At 50.1% G+C, this 21,496-nt stretch overlaps 1 protein-coding gene across 3 annotated transcripts in view; it reads right to left on the bottom strand.

Moving 5' to 3' along the window:
* LOC105475948 (kinase suppressor of ras 1) overlaps nt 1-20,890 on the bottom strand; it is a 169,491-nt gene extending 148,601 nt beyond the window's left edge. For 2 of the 3 annotated variants that reach the window (XM_071082562.1, XM_071082563.1), the window contains exon 1: nt 20,444-20,887. In XM_071082562.1, the coding sequence (XP_070938663.1) occupies nt 20,444-20,674 (231 nt within the window). In that variant the 5' untranslated portion in view covers nt 20,675-20,887. Of the gene's footprint in view, nt 1-20,443 lie in introns of all 3 variants that reach the window. The other variant, XM_071082561.1, reaches the window with a different exon arrangement.
* Nucleotides 20,891-21,496: the final 606 nt, after the last annotated feature.

The raw sequence follows: 21,496 nt of genomic DNA, 5'->3' as shown, positions 1-21,496 counted from the left end.
ACCCTCTCTTGGGGTCTGGATCCACTTTCCTGTAACGGAGGGGACTGGTAGGGTACAGTATTCCCAGTGCTATCTGAGAGCCCAGAACATAGACAGCAGGCCTCACATGTGTGCTATAGTTACAACTGTCCTCATCACCACCACCATCATCCAAACAGCCAGAGGGCTTTTCTCCAGAGTGGTGGCAGCAGGAACCATCTGTGGCTGGCCAACATTTCAGTCCTTCTGAGTCAACCATGGGCTTCCCAGGGCACATCACGGGCAGTGTGGACCCTGTGAGTGTTGGGCCTAGGAGATGAGCCCATAGCTGCTGTCTCCTTCCTGGGACAATCCCTCATACTAAGGGCACCACAGTCAAAAGGGCAGGGGTGCTCCCTGAGAAGGTGGAATCATAGCTCACTGGCAGCGCCCCAGCATTGCTCAAGTCCCAGCAGCCAAGACTCAGGTGGCCCTTTTGGTGACAAGCCAGCTCTATCCCTGAGCTCTCTACCCTCAGGAGGGGGTGGCAACTCTGGAAACTTCCCTGTTTCTCAGCAAAATCTGGGACTGGCTCAACAAGCGCCCTGCAGAGTACCTGGAGGACCAACTCTCCGTTTTATTCCAGAAAGTTTGAATTTTGCACCACTTCATTAGCCTTCAATCCTTGAGCGCTAAGAAGGGGTGGGAACTCAAGAATCGCTCACTGAGCATGGCCCCCCGGGGCAGGGGCCGTGCAGTCCAGTCCACTGCTCTACCCAAGCACCTTCTCAGAGCCTGATAGCTAGTAGGCACTCAAATATTCATTACTTTAATAAATGAAGGAGGCCGGGCACGGTGGCTCACACCTGTAATCCCAGCACTTTGAGAGGCCGAGACAGGCAGATCACAAGGTCAGGATATTGAGACCATCCTGGCTAACACAGTGAAACCCTGTCTCTCTTAAAAATATAAAAAAATGGCCGGGCGTGGTGGCGGGCGCCTGTAGTCCCAGCTACACGGGAGGCTGAGGCAGGAGAATGGCGTAAACCTGGGAGGCGGAGCTTGCAGTGAGTGGAGATCGCACCACCGCACTCCAGCCCGGGCCACAGAGCGAGACTTCGTCTCAAAAACAAATAATAAAATAAAAAATAAAAATTAAAATTAAAAATAAATGAAGGAATGCAATTAGGGCAATAATAAAATAATTTTTCCAAAAGAAAAGCAGTCCTACCACACATAACTCATTTCAATTTCACCTCTAGCTTTCCCCATCTGCATACATATCATCACATATTTACAGGACTACAAATGCCGCACACATGCAATCTTAAATACTGTGTATTTTCCCTCGATGTAACAGTATGAATATGCTCGTGTTCTTACCCAGCCTCCATAACTGACATCTGCGTGTGTGACGACCCACCCATCGTGTCCTGTGCCATGGTCTGCCAAACCTCCCCTTACCACTGGACAGCTATCTTGTTTTCATTTTTTTTCTGTATTATGGATAACGCAAATAGCCTCATACATTCTGCTTTGCTTTTCTATTGCATTCTTGCCTCAGGAGGAACACCCCTGGAAGGATGGAGTGGATGGAAGGGCATGGCTGTCCTCATGTCATAGATGAAGAGAGTAATACCGGGCAGGTACCGGCACGATCTTCTGCCGTGGGAGTTCTGTAAAAGCTGCTGGATGAATAAACGTGGCTCACCCACCTGATGCCCTCAGTGAGTGGCAGAGCCTCAGCTTGCCCCAGGCCAGGGCTCTGTCACCTGCCCACGCAGTCAGAAAGTGACTTTCTGTAAGTCAGTAGGTTAGTGTGCCAGCCCCCAAACTCCATTTTTTAGTAAGACACAAATTCCAAAATCCCCTGTGGATTCTACAGGATGGACACAGAGCCCACATAAACCCAGCACCTCTCACCACCTTCTCTTCTCAATACTCTTTCCTCCTTCGCACCTGTGCTCAGAGTCCCGCGAGTGCAGTGGGTACTGGAGAGCAAGCACCTCCCTAAATGTCACGCCCAGGGCCCCTTGTGGCCTCACCCCTGGCCCCAGGGTTTTCCAACAACCCGGGCTCACTCCCCTTCGGCTTCCATGTGAGCTGTTCCTCGGCTTCCAAAGCTCTTTTCCAGCTGTATCCCCATGGAGTCCTTCTCCACCCTTTTGGGGTCTTTACTCAAATATCACCTCCTCTGCAAACCCATCCTGACCCCTCACTTAAAATTACACCACCATCTAGGCACCCCTCCCTGCTTTCATTTTCTCCAAAGCAATTTTACCACTTAACAGATAACACATTTTCCTTAGTGTGTGTGTGGTATTTTTAGGGATGAGAATCTCACTATGTTGCCCAGGCTGGTCTTGAACTCTGGCTCAGGTGATCCTTCTGCCCCAGCCTCCCAAGTAACTGGGATTCCAGGTGTGTGCCACTGCTCCAGGCTTTACTTATTTACTTGTCATCTGAATGTCTCCACCCAACATTAAAGTGTAAGTTCCACAAGGTCTACATTTGTGTCCATTTTGTTCACTGCTATTTTCCCCAGAACTAAGAATAGTGCCCAGTCCCTAATGGGTGCTAATTAAACACCTGTTGAAAAAATAAATAGTAATACTGTAATATAAAAATATTCTCATTCTGCACAAGGCACTGTGCTTTTCCATGGCTCATCTTACTTACTATGAAAAACGACCCCATTATAATCCCTATTGCACAGATGAGGAAACTATTGCTCAGAAAGGGTAAGCAACTTGCCCAAAGACACACAGCTAGCCAGAAAGGCAGTGCAGTCTGAATCCAGGCTGTCAACCACCAGAACCTGTGCTCTTACCCAGCATGAGGTGCTGCTCATCCTCCCATCCTTATATCCAAAGATAGAAGCCATCCATGGCCCAGCAGAGCTTTATAGTAAGAACAGCAGGTCTGCCTTTTGGAACATAAGCATTGCCTGGCTTGCAGCCACAGGGTGACAGGGGCCCGTTTGCTATGACAAGTGGGACCAGAGTTTTGACAAGTTGGGTGCTAAGATAACGAATCCTGCCAGACCAGGAAACTGCTTAAACCAAACAGGGCCAGAGAGGAAGTTTAGCCTAAGCTGTTAGATGCTTGAGACAAGGTCTGGTCATTTGAGGCTACCTAAGCATTCTTCTAAGAATAGTCAGAAGCCCCCTCTGGTTTAGGGGTCTAGGTGGGAGGGATGCAAGTGAAGGAGTTTCTTCTAGACACACGGATGATTGCAGCCCACATGGCTGGCTGCACACAGGTATTGCAAGTAAATGAGGTCTTTGACTTTTGGTTTCTCTTTTTCTTTTTTTAACTACTTCCTAAAACTCTCAATTGTCAAAGATGCAGTTGGAAGAGTGGCCTGGGGTTTTGTCTCAAATGTTCACCTCTCCTCATAAGCCACCAGGCCAACCACACAAAAAAAATTTCCTGTCCCCTGAAAAGACAAGTTTCCATTCGTTGATGGATTCTCCCTTGTTCTACTCTGTCCCCTGTCCCCTGTCCCACAGTGAGTCAGGGCCACCACAGGGACCCACCCCAGGGACTCATCACCTTCTTTCTCCTAAAATGCACCACCAGCATTTAAAATACCACTGTGCCTGTCGCCATCAGACCCAAGCACTACCTGCTATGTTGTCTTTGTAGCCGGAACCCTTCCAAGCAGAGGCAAAATTCTTTGAGATGATCAGATAAAGTCCTCTGCCCGCCTGCTGCCCAAACCCCAGCCCTGCAGGCTGCTCCTCACAAGGATGCCCCTCTCCCACCTTCCTGCTCAGCCAGAAGCCCCCACCTCTTGCTTTGCAGCCTCCTTTCTGCAAATGGCCACCTGTTAATCCAGATCCCCAGACTCTGTTACTTCATCCTGTCTCCAACTGTGAGAGACTCCCATTTCAATGATGTGAAAAAAGAGATTGCCAAATCCATTTCCACCCAGCATTACTTCTTCTAAAATGCTAAGCATTACCAAAGCCTTGTATTATCTCTTTCTGCCCTGAACAAGACCCAAGATCAAGCAAATTTCTAAAGAGGGCAATAAAATGAACACAAATGGAAATGCAGACAATTCATCTCCACCAGTGACTGTGGGACTTTGGGCCTTATTTCATCACCTACATGGGCTCATAAAGTTATCATCACTGAGATGTTAACTGAGAGAACTGCTGTCAGAATCTTGCTGCCTTAAACCTGGGTACTAGCTAGGCAAGGTGGCATACACCTGTGGTCCTAGCTATTTGGGAGGCTGAAGGTTGGAGCCAGAGAGGTAGACAGAGGCTGCAGTGAGCCATGACGGTGCCTCGGAACTCCAGTCTGGGAAACACTGTGAGACCCTGTCTCAAAAAACCTGGGCAGGTCCACTTCACATTAGCCATAACTGTGGGAGGAAGGGATAGGGCCCTGAGTTATTATTAATATATTCCCAGGATTCTGGCCTTCCATTCCTATTTATTTATTTATTTATTTTCATTTTGAGATGGAGTCTCATTCTGTTGCCCAGGCTAGAGTGCAGTGGCATTATCTCAGCTCACTGCAACCTCCATCTCCCAGGTTCAAGCGATTCTCCTGCCTCAGCCTCCTGAGTAGCTGGGATTATAGGCACCCACCACCATGCCCAGCTAATTTTTGTACTTTTAGTAGAGACGGGGTTTCACTATGTTGTCCCGGCTGGTCACCTGACCTCAGGCAATCTGCCCACCTCGGCCTCCCAAAGTGCTGGGATTACAGGCATGAGCCACAGGGCCCAGCCCACTTCCCATTTATTTAATAGCAACAAGCTTACATGCAAGGAACCCAAGGTGCTGGTTAACCCTGGTCAAAGGAGGCCCCTAACTCAATGACATCAGACCCCCCTGGGGCTTATTAGTCGTTCAGCCTCCCCCAAACGAAATGGTGCCAACATCTTCCACCAGGCTATTTCCAGGCACTGCCGTGAGGTCCACACCTCGCTAGGTGAGTACACTCTAGACTCCCAGAAGTATCTGCTCGATCTCATAACCCCTTCTTGCCCCATCCTACAGGAAGAAACCCATGAGGAGCACAATGTCCCGAAGTCTACATTCCTAACCAGAACCACAAATCAGAGTCTGCAGTCAGGGGAGAAAGGGGCAGGGCAGGCAGCTCAGTAAGAAGGGGGTTTCCCACGGCTGTCTCTTGGGCTTGTTTCCCATAACTGGGTGCCTAGACACTCATACCTGATATCGGCAGCCCCACATCTGAGCTGACAACCTCAAGTCTGAAGACCCCTTCCCTGGCAGGGGTCCATGTGCCACCAAGCAGGCCGGGACTGCCAGGCTTTACATCAGAGAACTGAGTCTCAGTTACCACAGTGAAGGCTGGCAGCACAGAGCACAGCTCAGTGCAAATCAAGACACATTTCCCAAGTCCCTACACACCTCAGTGCAGAGATGAGTCAGCTGCATGGCCTGATGAGCCTTCATTCACACCTCACCAGCACCTTCTACGGGTTTACTCATCCACAAACTCCCCCACTAAGCTGGCTTTCTGGAGCACAATACACCTCTCATTCACTCTTATATTCCAGAACAGTGCATGAAACCCGGCCAGGAGGGTGGAGGGGGAAGCGGGAGGACACCTGTTTGTTGAGTTGGTGCATTAATTCTCTCCTGGGGCCCAGCACTGAAAAAACAGCCCCATACCCCTGCCTACCTCCTTGACCCCAAGGCCAACCATCCTCCCCTGACACCATGTTCCAGGCACACCAGCCTCCTCCTGGCCCTTGACCACACCAAGCTTGATTCTGCCTCAAGGCTCTTGCACAAGCCAGTCCCTCTGCTGGGAACACTCCTCCAGGCTACAGTGGCCTTCTCTTCTTTCAAGACTTAGCTCAAAAGTCACCCTCTCTGGGAAGGCCTTTCCCAATCACCCCACCTAAAGAAATCACCTCCTCCATACTCCCACCTCTCTCTCACCCACTTCCAGTTTTCTTCTGAGAGCATGTCTATTTGGCGTGTTTATTATCTTTCTCTTTCTACTAAAGGAAGCCTTCTATTTTCTTCCCTGCTCCTTCCTCAGTGCCTAAAACAGTGCCTGGCACACAGCAGATGCTCAATAGTCACTTGAGTGGGCCCGGCGTGGTGGCTCACGCCTTTACAGGACTTTGGGAGGCCGAGGCAGGGAGATCACTTGAGGCCAGGAGTTCGAGACCAGCCTGGCCAACATGGCAAAACCCTGTCTTTACTGAAAATACAATAATTAGCCGAGTATAGTAGTGCATGCCTGTGCTCCCAGCTACTCAGGAGGCTGAGGCACAAGAATCACTTGAACCCAGGAGGCAGAGTTTGCAGTGACCCAAGATTGTGCCACTGCACTCCAGCCTGGGGGACAGAGTGAGTCTCTGTCTGAAATTTAAAAAAAAAAAAAAAAAAAAAAAAAAAAGTCACTGAACAAATGGACAAAAGAGAAAATCAATAGCAAATTCAAGATGAGGAATATCTAACACGGTCGAAAAATGGAGAGAATAAAGGAGAGAAGAAGAAAGGTACAAAGGTCAGAAAGAATTGTAAAAAATATGAGATACTTACCCAGGAGTACAATTTTTAAAACAGCCATCATTCAAAAGGACTTAAATGGAGGGGCTAGGTGTGGTGGCTTACACCTGTAATCCCGGTACTTTGGGAGGCCGTGGTGAGTGGATCACCTGAGGTCAGGAGTTTGAGACCAGCCTGGCCAATATGGCAAAACCCCGTCTCTACTAAAAATACAAAACTTAGCTGGGCGTAGTGGTGCACCTGTAATCGCAGCTACTCAGGAGGGTGAGACAGAAGGATCACTTGAATCTAGAAGGTGCAGGTTGCAGTGAACCGAGATCACGCCACTGCACTCCAGCCTGGGCAACAGAGCGATACTCCGTCTCAAAAAAAAAAAAAAAAAAAAAAGGGAGAACAGTTTGGCAAGTCACACACACACACACACACACACACTCTCTCTCTCTCCATCTCCATGCTCTTTGACCCAGTAATTCCATTCCCGGGAATTATCCCAAGAAAACGAATTCAGAATAGGAACAAAAATAAAGCGCCTGTATAAAAACTACTCCATTCACATTGTTTATAAATGCAGACATCTAGAAACAACTGAAATGTCCAATAACAGGGAAAATGCTTTGCCAAATTACAGTAGATCCACTAGGTACACTATCATGTGGCAACTAAAATGACTAAAAGGAAGATAATAGGGAAACATGGAAAAGTGTTTTGGAGTAATGCTACATGAAATGGGGCGGCGGGGGAGGCGATGGTGGAAGCACTGAACTCCTTCTAAGTACCAGGCACTGTCCAGCATTCCTTCTGTATCTTGGTTCTCAAAAGAATCCAAAATTAACCTACTCTTACCCCCTTTTAACAAACAAGAAAAGTGAGGTCCAGAGAGCTAAACAACTTGCCCAAGGTCACAGAGCTGGCAAGGAATGGAGTCAGAATATAAATATGGCATCCCCACCCCAGAGTCCCCACATATCCTGGCACCCTCAATGCACACCTCAATGTCCTACCAAGTGCCTGAGGGGCCCTTTCCCATAGCAACATCACAATTGTGTTGTGGAGGCCAAACTCGGAGACTGAAACAGTCAGCAAAAAGCGACTGGGCACCTGAGAAATGCTTGCAAGAGAACATAGCAAAAGCCAAAACAAAACACAACCAACCAAAAGAAAACTACCTGTTGGGATCAAAAAACCATGGAGAAAAGAAATGAGAAAGCGGTCAGCAAAGCCAGGCTTCAGGAACGACTGTGCAGAGCCTCAAGAGAAGAGCCGGGAAGGGCAAGGAAGCCTTTTACAGGTGCTGGATCCAGGTTCCAGGCTGGAACCGCAGAAATGAGGGTATGTCTCGGGGCACCCAGAGAATAGCACCTTCCTGTACTCACCAGTTCTTCTCTCCAGGGCCCACACGCAGTGAAGTTCAATCAATGTTAGCTGAAATACACTTATAATGGGAACAAGCAACAAGGAAAAGGAAGGGAACAGACACTAGAGGCATGGACAAGAGTGGACTGGAAATCAGGACATGCACAGTGGGATTCTGCTGGGTCTGGGGGCCCCACTTTGTTAAAGACTCTCATCTCAGTCTCTGGCAGGACTGCGGGGAGAGGGAAGGCACTCAACTGTCTGAGAACAGGTTTCAGGTGCAGCAGTAGACTCAGGTTAGATAGTGAGATGGACACTCTGCAATGTACCTGCTGCCAGAAGCCAGAGCAAGCTTACGAGAAAATAATCAAGATGGCTTTTCACGGGAAAACACAGAGATTCCTCCCAGTCTGCTGAAATAGGTATAGCTCAGCCTGGAAGCGGAGGGCTGGATGACGGCCCTGGGTCACTCTGCTTCCTAGAGACGGACTGCCCAGGGCCACCATTGCCAAAACAGAGCATAAATACCCCAGATCACTCAGGATTGGCCACGGGCCAGGCACGGTGGTTCACGCCTGTAATCCCAGCACTTTGGGAGGCCAAGGTGGGTAAATTGCTTGAGCTCATGAGTTGGCCTGGCCAATATGGTAAAACCCCGTCTCTACTAAAAATAAGAAAATTAGCCAGGCATGGTGGTGCTTGCCTGTAATCCCAGCTACTTGGGAGGTGGAGGCAGGAGAATTGTTTGAGCCCAGGAGGCGGAGGTTGCAGTGAGCTGAGATCTCATCACTGCACTCCAGCCCAGGCAACACAGCCAGGCTCCATCTCAGGAAAAAAAAAAAAAAAAAAAGTATATATATGCCACAGTTGGTTATTGCTGAAGCTGGGGAATCACTACACAGAGGTGGTCACAACATTCTCTCTACTTTTGTACAAGTTTAAACCTTTCCATGATAAAGTTAAAAAGAAAAAAAAATACGGCTGGGCGCACTGGTGGCTCACGCTTGTAATCCCAGCACTTTGGGAGGCCGAGGCAGGCGGATCACAAGGTCAGGAGATCGAGACCATCCTGGCTAACACAGTGAAACCCTGTCTCTACTAAAAATACAAAAACGAAAAATTAGCCGGGCGTAGTGGCAAGCACCTGTAGTCCCACTTACTCGGGAGGCTGTGGCAGGAGAATGGCATGAACCTGGGAGGCGGAGCTTGCCGTGAGCGGAGACTGAGCCAATGCACTCCAACCTGGGTGGACAGAGCGAGACTCCATCTCAAAAAAAAAAAAAAAAGGAAAAAAAAAACCCATAAATTCAGACCTAGGCATTCCACCTGATGGAGCACAGGGAACTTGACCTCAAAACATAGCTCTCTGATATAATAAGCATTTTAAACTAAAGGCCCTAAGAGATTAACAGACACTGAAAGAGACTTTTCCTCCATCTATAAAAAGAACAGATGGACCCACCAGGGACAAGGATTGTTTTTCATTCCCCTCACTGTTATCTCATTATCTATTGCAGGAAAAAAGACCAAAAATGCAACCACACCCTAAGAGACCCATTCACAAGATAATGTCTATCTCTTAGGATCATTCAAAGAAATAGCGGGGTCCCACTGGGATATTAGGTAATCGCTGTGTGATTTTGTGATACACCAGGGAGAATCAATTCATACGCCATTTCTCTTAGTCATCTACATGTTGTGAGTGATTTTTTCAGTAAACCTTCAGGGGGCAAAAAGCAAGTTTTTCCCTTAGCCCCTACACACCAAGGAATCACTATGGCCTGGCCCAGGGTTTGGGGCTACGCCCAGAGCCGAGACAAAGGCAACTAGAGTCTTCAAGATTATCCTATGCTAAAAGACTTTCCAGCTGGAGGAGAGAGGAGTTTGCAAATCCAAGTTGGGTGTTAAAGGCAAGGAATTAAGCCTGCCGGGGTTCAAGTCACAGCTCAGTCTCTCCTTAGCTATGTGACTCTGGGAAAGTCATTTAACCTCTGTGCGCCTCAGTTTCTTCATCTGTAAAATGGGGACAGCGAGAAGACCTTCCTCACAAGGGTGTTGTGAGAAGTAAATGCTACATAAAGCTTAACAAGGGGGCCAGGCACAAAGCAAGCTTGTCATAAAAGTAAATGTCAGCTATTATGACACATCCATTTTGTAACAGGTATAGATATTCGTTTTGGAAACCACATACATCCATTTGACTCAGCGACCGGGGAAAATGAAACGGGGTGGAACCAGCGCTCTCTTTCTGAAACCTCAGGCAGCAGTGTGGGAGCCTTGACTCCGGCGCACCTAGAGTGGCCCCAGCCGGCCCAGGCCTCCATTGGCCAAGAGGCCAGAAAGAGCTCCTCCTTTCAAAAAGCCACCACCAGAAACAGGAAGCTGCTTCCTTTCCTTTCCATTCAGAGCCAGCATTTCCTTTTTTATTTTAAAAAGCATTCCTCATCTGCAGCCCAGCCCTCTCCCCCAATCCCCTGCAGCCCAGGCTCCAATGCACCCACAGTCATCTGCATTTCTCTTGGATTGTTTTCTGCCCATCAAGGGGATCATGAGGTTCCTGGTAGACCCTGAGCAGACCATGCCCTTAACACCAGGGCCAGGAGGAGGCAGGAAGTGCAAACTCCAGGCAGGCAGGCGGGCGGGCACACCTCTCTGGGCAAGTTTCCTCTTCTTGTTAGACGGATTCAGTGATACATGTATTTAAGTGCTAATGTGATGCCCAGTAGACACCCTATTTCCCTTTGTAAAGCACCTCCTTCAACAAAAGGCAACGTCTCATGGCTGGCTAAGTCTTCAGGGATACCAGCCTCTCTTCAAGCCACCCAATTTTATTTGGAACCTCAAACAGCACCTCAGTTTCATAAAAACCTAAAATATAAACACAACACTTGGTTGTAAGTGAGCCAACAGTTTCTTGTCTCTTTCTCCGCTCAAGGCTTAAGGCCGTGTCTCCCCAACTACGTTCAGTGGAAGAAAAGATCCCCTGGACAAATAAGTGTGAGAACTGCTGCTGCAGGACTTCTCAGAACCTTTAAAGCACAAATCCTTATCCACAGGGATCTTCAGGAGGGAGATGGCTGATGCAGCACAACTTTCTTTCACAGAAACATCTTGCAGGGTACAGTGTGAGATACAGAAAAGCTGCATTGAGACTTCAGAAGGGCTGGGTCTTGGTGGGGGAGGGCCCGGTCTTGGTGGGGGAGGTGTGGGAGTTCTCCAGATAGCACCTAATGTGTAAGAACATACAGGTTGCTTTTTTTTTTTCTTATTGGCAAAACTGCGTGTGCACCATGAATGAAGCTGGTCTCCCTTATCCATATCAAAACTAAACCCAAACTAATTGGCTAAATTGGGACTCAACACCTCCAGGAGCCACGTGGAAGAAAGCCCCACCGCCCTTTAAAGTAGCTTATACCTCATCATATTTGCGGAAAGCAAAACGCTTATGACCAGTATACTGCTAATATAAGTCTATAGATAATGCTGTATGAAAAATTATTTTTCCCCATCATAGCTGGCATAGTCCACATTTTGCATTACACTTTCCCCCTTTTTTTTTTAATTTTAAACTCAGGTCTTTTTCTCTTCTTTTTCGAAATTTTAATCTAATTATACAAGACGGAGTCTCAGTATGTTGCCCAGGCTGGTCTCGAACTCCTGAGCTCAAGCGATATGTCCACCTCTGCCTCCCAAAGTGCTGGGATTACAGCCCTGAGACACTGTGCCCAGCCTTAAACACAAATCTTAATTCATTCTTACAATTATTCTGAGGTTAGAAAAATGGAAGGGGAAGAAAAATGGCAAGCAGGTAGGCTGACTTCAGCTTCGCTATTTGGAAAGAGAGTTTGCTCGGTTAAAACACACTACTGCCCACCAAGGCCAAGACAACAGAAAAATACAGACTTATACAAATAGATTTTATATGTGACAGCAGTTTGAATGGAGACTTTTTAATGCAAATGACAAACAGCTGTGCCTGGGAATAAATGACAGCGAATTTTTCTATCTCAACAGCTGTCCTGAGAGCTCGTCTCTACATCTCTACCTGCATTCTGGAATCAGGGAGAAAGCCAAAATGGATGCCAAGACACTAGATCAGCCGTGTCCAACCCCCTGACAACAAGGACTTTTCCGCCTATCTGTGGTGGTGGGTATCATGAAAATCATGCACGGACCTTTTTTTTTTTTTTTTTTAAGCTTATCAGCTATCATTAGCATTAGTGTATTTTATGTGTGGCCCAAGAGCATCCTTCTTCCAATGTGGCCCTCGGAAGCCAAAAGATTAGACACACGTGCACTAGATTAAAAGGATACTCCTTCTGGAAGGAATTGTAAAGAACTTCTGACATTGTCTTGACATGAAAACCAATGGATAGTGGGACAGAATGCAAAATCTGCAAGAATTTTTCTTGAGTTTTTGTTTGTTTGTTTGTTTTGTTGTTTTTTTTTTTTTGAGTCAGGGTCTTGCTCTGTGGCCCAGGCTGGAATACACTGGTGAGATCGCAGCTCAGTTCAGGCTCAAGTGCTCCTCCCACCTCAGCCACCGTAGTAGCTGAGACTACAGGTGCGCAAAACCACCCCTGGCTAATATTTTATTTTTTGTAGAGACAGGGTCTCACTATCTTGTCCAGGTTGGTTTCAAACTCCTTGACTCAAGGGATCCAGGATAGGATTACAGGTGTGAGCCACCCACCACACCTGGCCATGTGCATGAACTTTGAAGACAAACACAAGGCCCCACAAAAGTTAAGGTTTTCCTACCTAATTTCCAAGGGATCTTTTGATGCAAGGATAAGAAGCCCTTAAAAGTACACAGACAACTCCAAGGATTCAAGATCGTTCATTCGGGCTGAGCCAGTCCACTGGGCAGACTGACCTTCAAAGAAGGCCCACCCGGCCAGGCGCGGTGGCTCACGCCTGTAATCCCAGCACTCTGGGAGGCCGAGGTGGGCAGATCATGAGGTCAGGAGATCGAGACCATCCTGGCTAACACAGTGAAATCCCATCTCTACTAAAAAATACAAAAAATTAGCCGGGCATAGTGGCAGGTGCCTGTAGTCCCAGCTACTTGGGAGGCTGAGGCAGGAGAATGGCGTGAACCCAGGAGGCGGAGCTTGCAGTGAGCCAAGATCGTGCCACTGCACTCCAGCACTCCAGCCTGGGCGACAGAGCGAGACTCTGTCTCAAAAAAAAAAAAAAAAAAAAAAAAAGGCCCACCCATGACATACCCCAGATGGCTCTCCAAGAATCTCTCCAGTCCTCAGGGTCCCTAAGGCACTGGGACAGAGCTAGGAAAGCAAACCCATTTGCTTTCTCCTGCAGGAAACCCCTTGAGAGCAAGACCTCACAATCAGAGAAGGATGGAGTGGCTCACCCTCAGTCAACAGGCCAGGCTCAAGGTGGTATAATGTCTTAACCAAGGGTGTGGGCCTCCAGGTCTGACTCCCAACTCAGTGCTCCTTTAATAACCACCCCTTGTTAATTCTCCTTAACAGGGGCTCCTGGCAAGTCAGTTCTCCCTCAGGCCTTCAGTTTCCTCACCTGGAAACTGAAGATGAGAGGGCTGAACCAGATGCAAATTCCAAGACCCTCTGCAGCCCTAGGAAGCCACAAGTCTACTAAATCATCCCCAAAGCCAGGCACCCCAAATAGCACTATGATCAGTATTTGTAGTTAGGGATGCGACCAAGGATGCAGTTAAAGTGACTTTCATGAGCCTCAAGTGATCAAGACCTCACCATACGGTTATGTACTACCAAAGCTGATCAGTCCCTGGACACGGAGACCTGAAATCCAGCCCCTCCCTCCGCTATCCTGGAGCAAGGAAAGGGCCTTCTTCTAATCGGTCAGCCCTGGGGGCCCCCCTTTGCTACAGGTAACCATAAAAACTAGAAGCCACAATGCCTGACACATAGCCCAGAACCTCAGACACAAGCAACCACAAAACTAGAAACCATAGTTTCTGATACTTATCCCAGAACCTCAGCCACAGGACCACGTCCAGCCTCTCAGGTCACTGCAACCTCCACCTCCCAGGCTCAAGCGATCCTCCACCTCAGCCTCCTGAGTAGCTAGAACTACAGAAGCGCACCACTGTGTGTGGCCAATTTTCTATTTTTTGTAGAGCCGGGATTTTACATGTTGCCCAAGCTGGTCTCGAACTCCCAGACTCAAGTTATCCACCAGCCTCAGCCTCCCAAGGTGCTGGGATTACAGGCATGAGCCACCGCACCCAGCCCCAGCCTCCTTTTTAAACTCTGGGACGTCAATGTGATTACAGATGCAGTGGCAAAGGCATAAATGTATGAAGGCTGCCATTCCTGCTTAGGAGAGGGGGATTTATGATGCTACAAAGATATTAAAGACTAGGACAGATATTAAACGTATTCATATACTTTGACCCAGCAAATCTCACTTCTAGGAAGATACTTGTTGCAGCATGGTTTATAAAAGCATGACTTGGAAACAGCCTGAATGGTCCACACAGGGAAACCGGTTAGATGAATTTGTGGTGTGACCACACAATGCAGCCACTAATAGTGCTGATGCGTATGTATATGTGCTGATATAGACAGAAGACATTTACAAGGCAATGCACATGGGGTATGTGCCACAAATATACACATGTACATTTGTATGCAAATGCAGGAAAAATATACAACAAAATGTGCACGGGAATTAACTCTGAGAGGCGGCATTATGAGTGATTTTCACTGTTGTACATCTAGTACTTTCTTTTTTTATAGTGAACATATATCGTTATATATTTTTTAAATATTTTGATTAAAAGTAGAAAGTTAAAGAATATACTGTTTATCAGAGGAACTGTTCAGAAAGAATAAGACAGGTAGCCATTTAAAAAATTATGAGTAAGCCGATCTCTAGGCAGCTTCTCCTTTCTCAGAATGAGACAAGCGCAGAGCTAGCTGCATCATGGTGCTGAGAGAGTCCTGTCTTTGAGGATGTGCTGGCCTGGACATTAGGGAAGCAGACCCATGCCCGAACCCTGAGGCTGCACAGCCTGGGTGACCACAGGAAGCCCAAACATCTAGACCTGAGCCATGGAATGCCCTCAGCCCAGCCCTTTTTATTACTGGCCATTTCCTTGATCTCAGCAACCATGGCCCTGCACAGAATCTCCCCACCATAGCAACAGCTGTGGAGTTCTGAACATAAGTTCTCCATAAGACCAGTCAACCCGGGTTCAACCACCTGCTGAGACAGTCTCTCTATCCCTTTGAGATGCAATTCCCTCATCTGCAACATCAGGATAAAGCCTCATAGCATCATTGTGAATGTTAAGGTGCAACATATGCTGAGAGCCTAGTGGAGTGCTCGACATAGAACAGGTGATCAAGCACGTTCCTCATCTGTGTCTGCCCTCTCTACTCAAAGGTCATTCCCCTAACCCCAAAGGCACCTATGCAGCTTTCCCTTTGAATTAAATGTAAAAAAGATATCTCAACCCCAGCCTATTCTGAAGGATGGCCTTTTTAAAAGGCACAGCTTAGAGAGACTTGGCCACAGGCTTTGCTGCTTCTCCCCAGCATTGCAGACACTGCCACCATGGGCCAGCTTCTCTGCATGGTCCATCTCCAGACACATCCAACGGGCAGGAGTAGAATACCTGTGGTGCAGAATGCCACTTTCCTGGATTTTGAGGCAGCCCAGACCACTCCAAGAAGAGGAAACAACCCTGACGTGGAAGACGGCATTCCCATAGCTGCAGGCAGCAAACCACACCTCCTGGCACCCACGTCAACCCAAGCTGCAGATCTGATAAGACCTCTCTCCAGCACCACCCAGCCCTCCCCAGGCTCACAGCCACTGCGGGTCCCCCTCTAGGCTGCCTCTGAGAAACATTTGGGAGGTAGGGAAAAAGTTACCCAGGTAAAAGTGGACACAAAAGGGGCCAGAGCCCCAGCTCTGTATCTCTTCAGAGATGGCTGGAGCCACTTGGCCAGAGGGTTACAACTGTGGCCACAGAGCAGAAGCAGAGAAACGCCACACTTCGAGACAGTGGCTGGCTGGGAAAGGAAAACCAGGTTTCAGTCTCCTTTCTGCCAGGGACCTGCAACTTGGTAGAAGTCCCCAAGACTCTGGAAATATTTCCCAGAAAACCAGGAGGTGGCTCACACTTGTAATCACAGCACTTTGGGAGGCCAAGGCAGGTGGATCACTTGAGGCCAGGAGTTCAAGACCAGCCTGGCCAACACGGCGAAACCCTATCTCTATTAAAAACACAAAAATAAGCTGGACATAGTGAGGAATGCCTGTAATCCCAGCTACTCAGAAGCTAAGGCAGGATTGCTTGAACCTGAGAGGTGGAGATTACAGCGATCCGAGATCATGCCACTGCACTCCAGCTTGGGCAACAGAGTGGGACTCTGACTAAAAACAAAAACAAAAACAAAAAAAACAGGAGGTTGGATGGACCAAGGGTTCATTGGGGTTCCCAATGCAGGGTCCTGCAAGCTGTGATACTAGAGTCATTACTGTGCCCTGCCTGGCTCCTTCATTAGACTAGAAGTGTCCTTAAACCCCAAAGACTGGGAGAGTAGCCCACCTACTTCAGAGCCCTTGCTAGGTGGCAGCCAGCCAGGTAAGCACATCGACAGTAACTAAAGGTCTGTCCAGGGAACGTGCCTCCACACACCCTAAGGACCCAATCTGCAGGCATGCCACCCCTCCCCTCTCCCAGCAGTTCCATCGTCAGATGCTCCTAGGAGGCATAGGGAGAGCTCAGGTCCCCCACATAGCAGGGCTCTGACCTCTGCCACAGCAGAGCTGTGTGAGGGCCAGGTCTCTCTGACCTTCCAGGTGGCAGGAGGGCCTCCCTCTGACCCCTTGCGGCTCCAGGGCAGCTGCTCAGGAAAGCAGCCCAAGGGCAGAGACTGAACCGACCACAGTTCCCAATATTGCCTCCAGTACAGCCTGACTCTACACCTACCACAGTTCCCAATACTGCCTCCCCTCTGCACCTACCACAGTTCCCAACATCACCTCCCCCAGCAAAGCCTGATGGTCAACGTCCTTCAGCCCCTTTCTCCACATCAGCTTGCTTAGGAGGGATTTTTCTCCGCAAGAACACAAGGTGGGGAGACTCAGCATGGCACAGCCTGTCTCTGGAAAGTACTAGTAGGCTGGCAGGAAAGGGCAAGTCACAATGTCCCTGGAAAGTACATCTCCATGAGGTAACATGTGTCTGCTTCTACACACCCTTGTCTCCCCAGCACTGGCCAGATTCAAAGGAATGAAGGTAATTATTACTGGCATAGGTTGCAGGCCCAGCTATGAGGCAGGCCAGGTGTCCCTCCGTGAGCATATCTGGGGCACAAGAACATTCCCGTTTGGCTCGGTGGAGTTTTCAGGCCCCTAGGAGGGTCTAGCAGAGACAGAACGCCAGGTCCTGCCATGATGAAGTAGCCTCACAACTGTTTACAGATTAAGACTCTGGTTTCAGATTGTGCCTCCCTCCCTTTCTATTTAGAGAGGGAAAATGTGTATGATGAAGACTGCTGATCTCCAGGAACGTGTGTGAGATTGAGAAGAGTCAGGTACACTGCTGGGCACATAGGCAGCAAACATTAAGTCAGCTCCTTCTACCCTTTGCCATACAAACTGGACCACGACACAGAGAAAAGCTATCCCCAGGCAACCAGACACGCTGACCCCCCACACCCCATCACAACACGATTTCAGGCAGCAGCAGCCCATCTCCAGTCAGGGACCTCCACGGACATCTCACATGCTGCTTCTCCCACTGAGTGCTTATATAATGAAGGCCAGAGTGAGCTGGGGCTCCTAAGATTCTAGGTAAGTCCGACACAGTTACACAGGCCAAGCCCTCCCGGTCAGATCCTTCTTCAAAAGCCAGGAATCCAGTGTTGCAAGCACAGTCTCTGAGGTTATGAGCTGGTGTGTGGGGAGCCCACAGAACAGGAAAGAATGCTGGAGTGGACACTGCCACTGGCCCACCTGGCCCCAACACAAGCTGCTGGGGGTGGACGGCCCCACCCAGCTTGCTGAGATTGTTTCCTGGCTTGTGTCACCCGCCTGTATGAAATGAGAGGCAGCTGCAGAAGTACCTTTTCCTAAAATCCAGATTTACTGATCCATAAAGTAGGGGTTAAGTCTCCCTAGCGAGGGTCTAGTAGGGGTTGTTTCCCTAGTGGTGGCCTGTGCCATAAACGCTACTGGACCCTCCCTAGGGAAAGCTGCCAGGCAGACTATTTTGGTAGTAACAGCATGGACTGACAGACAAAACGCTGCAGGTGTGAGCAGTCTCGTTCGTATTTTACGTACAGGAGAGCTTGAGATTCAGAAGTCATGGGACCTGCCTAAAGTCACACAGACAGAACCCAGGCCCAATATGAAAGCCATGGGGCTTCCTGTTCACCACGCTGCTCCTATGGCAAAGATTCTTATAATAAACTTAACCCCTATGTTATGGGTTCAGTAAATCTGTATTTTAGAACCATTCTTAGAGGGTTATTCTTAAACAGGGGTAGTATAAAAACAATCACAAACATTTGATTTCACCCAACAAAGTCTCATTCTCTAACCCAGAGAATTTCGAGCCTCCAGAGCCCTCAGAGATCCACTCCAGCCTCCTTGTTTTGCAGGTGAGGAGGATGAGGCCTCTGGGATGAAGTGACTCATCCAAACTAGCTGGTGGCAGCCCCATGGAACTCGCTCCAGGGGTCTAAATTCCCATCCCCCAAAACAACCCAAGCCCTGCCTTTTCAGGAAGTGGGTGAACCCGAATCCACATCACGGTGGGAAGAGGAGGGAGCTGCAAATCCCCTGTGGGCCTTCGGATGAGTTCTCTGCCACCAGGGATGATTGTCTAAACAAACCCTCAGGAGGGAAGCCACTGAATAAACCAGCTCCAAGACTTAAATAGCTGGATGCTCTAGGGTGTCATGAACGCCACACCGCCATCAAAATGAGAGTCTCTGGAAGTTAGGGTAGGACAAAAAGCCATTCCAGAGAATGCACAGCAAGTGGTTCTCCTATACATACTCTGGGAGCCAGGAGCACTTCAGAGCAACGTGGGGACAATCCCACAGAGGCCAACACAGAGAGCATTCTCCAAACCCAGTAACACCGCAGTCCAACCACGCACACTCTGCCGGACAGCGACCCCCTCCTCCCAGAACTGAGCCTCACAGGCCCCCTATTGTGTCAGCTTAAAAACTGAACTTTGCTGGGCAAACACACTCAGCTGTGTTCAAAAAATCAGTTTCTCTCAATACTTGGAAAACTGCAGCATGCATGCAGGAAGGCCGGTTGTAGGGGGTTTTGTTTGTTTTTTAAGCAAAGCCTTGGTCAGTACAGCTTTAGCAACTGTAATAAAAAATAATAATACCCAGCACTGACTGTATTCTTCCAATGTCCTGTGGTTTTATAGCTTTTAAGAAAATAAAACTGAGGGAGAGGCACCCCCGAGCACTTGGGATCAAACAAGGATTCAGGCTTGTGGCATGCCTGGAGGAAGGATTGGTCTTGTAATAATTACCACAATCACAGAGGGCCTTATGACAGCTGGCAGAGGCAATTAGCAATAAGGGGCGGGGGCAGGGTTTAGGGGGAGGAGAAATTGAGGATCTAATAAAACAAAACATCCCCAGACCTGCAGGAGGCCAGATGTGGCAGGGCAAGATGGTGAGAGGTTCCTTGTTCAAGACGGGGCAGCTATTAACTGGTCTGACGTTTCACCGCCCCGTCCCTGGCCAAAATCACATTTGGAATCCACTAGTTGCCCTCATTGTGTATGGACAGGGTGCCCCAACAACCCTTGGGCTGGTTTTTCCAAATCCTTCTAATACTTCCCAGCTATAATTTGAGAGAGGAAGGCCCGCATATCTTATTTCTTCTTTACACTCCAGGCTGTCTCCATCAGAACCCCTTAAACAGTGTCATCTTCCCACCAAAGGCTTGCTTCCCCAGCATAATCCTTCCTAAGCCAAAATCCAATCTTTGGGGGGAAGCAGGGGGAGTCGGCGGGTAATTATTAATACATTTTAAGCAGCGAGCCTCTTAACGTGTGGCAACGTGAAAGGAAAGCACCAAACGCCTGAATAGCAAAAATGCAGTTTCAGCAACACTTTTTGAAAAGCGGCAGACAAGACCTGGGAGGAGAGGAAAGGAAGGGACAGGACGGCGTCTAGGGCTTGAGGGGAACAGGGGACGACAGGCCTGCGATCACGCTTCAGGGGAACCTCCTCCGTCACCCTGGCCCACGGGTGCTCGGCTCAGTCACACAGGGAAAAGTCCAGCTCGTGACTCAGTGGGACAACGAGTCCTGCGGCCCCACAAACTGCAAATGGGGTGGGGCGGAGAAGGGAGGAAAGGGGATGTCCGCGCGCAGCCCACTCCGCCCACGGGCCCCTCGAGCCTCTATCCCAGTTCCCACCACGCACCCGCCCCACAAATCCTGCCCAAGGTGAGGGCTGGTCCTGGGTCCTCCGGCTGCCGTATCAGCGAGTGCAGGAGCGAGGGGAAGCCTCCACGGGGGCGACGCGGGCTCAAGGATGCAACTCGGCCAGGAGTGAACTGGGGCCCGGAGGGAGGTGTCCGGGCCGCTTCTCGAGCCCAGCCCGGGTCCCCGACCCCCTTACCTCCAGGGTCCGGATCTCCTGCTGGGTGAGGTCGTTGGACACAGCGCACTTGGTGCGCAGCCCGCGCAGGCTGCCGATAGAGATGTCGATGAGCTTCTGGAGCTGCCCGCACTGCTGCAGCGCCCGGCTGGCCGCGGCCCCTGCGCCTCCCTCCGCGGCCGCCGCATCCCCCCCGCCACCGCCCTCCTTCTTCTCTCCCATCGCCGCCGCGCGCAGCGCCGCTCTATCCATGCCTCGGCATCGGGGCCGCGGCGGCCGAGGCGGGGAGCCCGGGGCGCGGGCGCCTCGACAAGGAACCCCTGAGCCGGGAGAGATGGACCAGGAGCGCCCCTCGGCGCTGCCCGAGCCGGGACGCCGGTAGAGCCGGCCGCCGAGTCTACCGCTCCTGAGCTCCCAGCCGCTGCAGCAAAGCGAAAGCCGCGGCGATCCGACGGCTGCGGCTCCCGGAGCCTTTAAGCGGCGGCGGGGGCCGGGTCAGGACGGCCGGGCATGCTGGGACTTGTAGTCCACGCCGCACACCTGCCGCCGGCCCCCGCCCTCGGGGCCCGGGACAGCGCCCGCGCAGCCTTCCCAGCCCTTTTCTCCCCTCCCCTCCTGGCGGCCGCGGCGGTTCAGGCGGTGAGGGCGGGCCCCGACTGGGAGCCCCGGGTGGGGCTGCTCCGCGCCGGCTCCTCCCCTGGGCGCCGAGAGTCGAGGGAGCAGCCTCTCCCGATCCGCCTCCACCCTCCACCCGGCCTAGGAGCTTCCCGCGACCCCCGGATGGGGCGGCGCCCTCTGGACGCCCGGCGGGTGTACGTCCCGCAGTTCCTCAGCCGCAGCCCAGCCCTGGAAGATGGGGACCAGGGAGGTTCCAGGATTTGTATGTGGGTTTAGGGGCTGCCATCTAGTGGGAAGGGGCTTACAGCACTTCTCCTGTAACTGGCTCACAAAGCGCTCTGCTCTGGACTGCCTGCGCCAAAAGGATTGCTCAGGCTTGGAGAAAGACGAAGGGCTTTCTTCTGAACCACATTTACCTACCAAAATAAGTGTCCCATTCCTCCGCCATTCCCAACC

This window comes from Macaca nemestrina, chromosome 17, assembly GCF_043159975.1.
Source record: "Macaca nemestrina isolate mMacNem1 chromosome 17, mMacNem.hap1, whole genome shotgun sequence".
NCBI lineage: Eukaryota > Metazoa > Chordata > Mammalia > Primates > Cercopithecidae > Macaca > Macaca nemestrina.
Note: the sequence above shows the minus strand (reverse complement) of the source record. Positions and strands in the feature narration are given on the sequence as shown.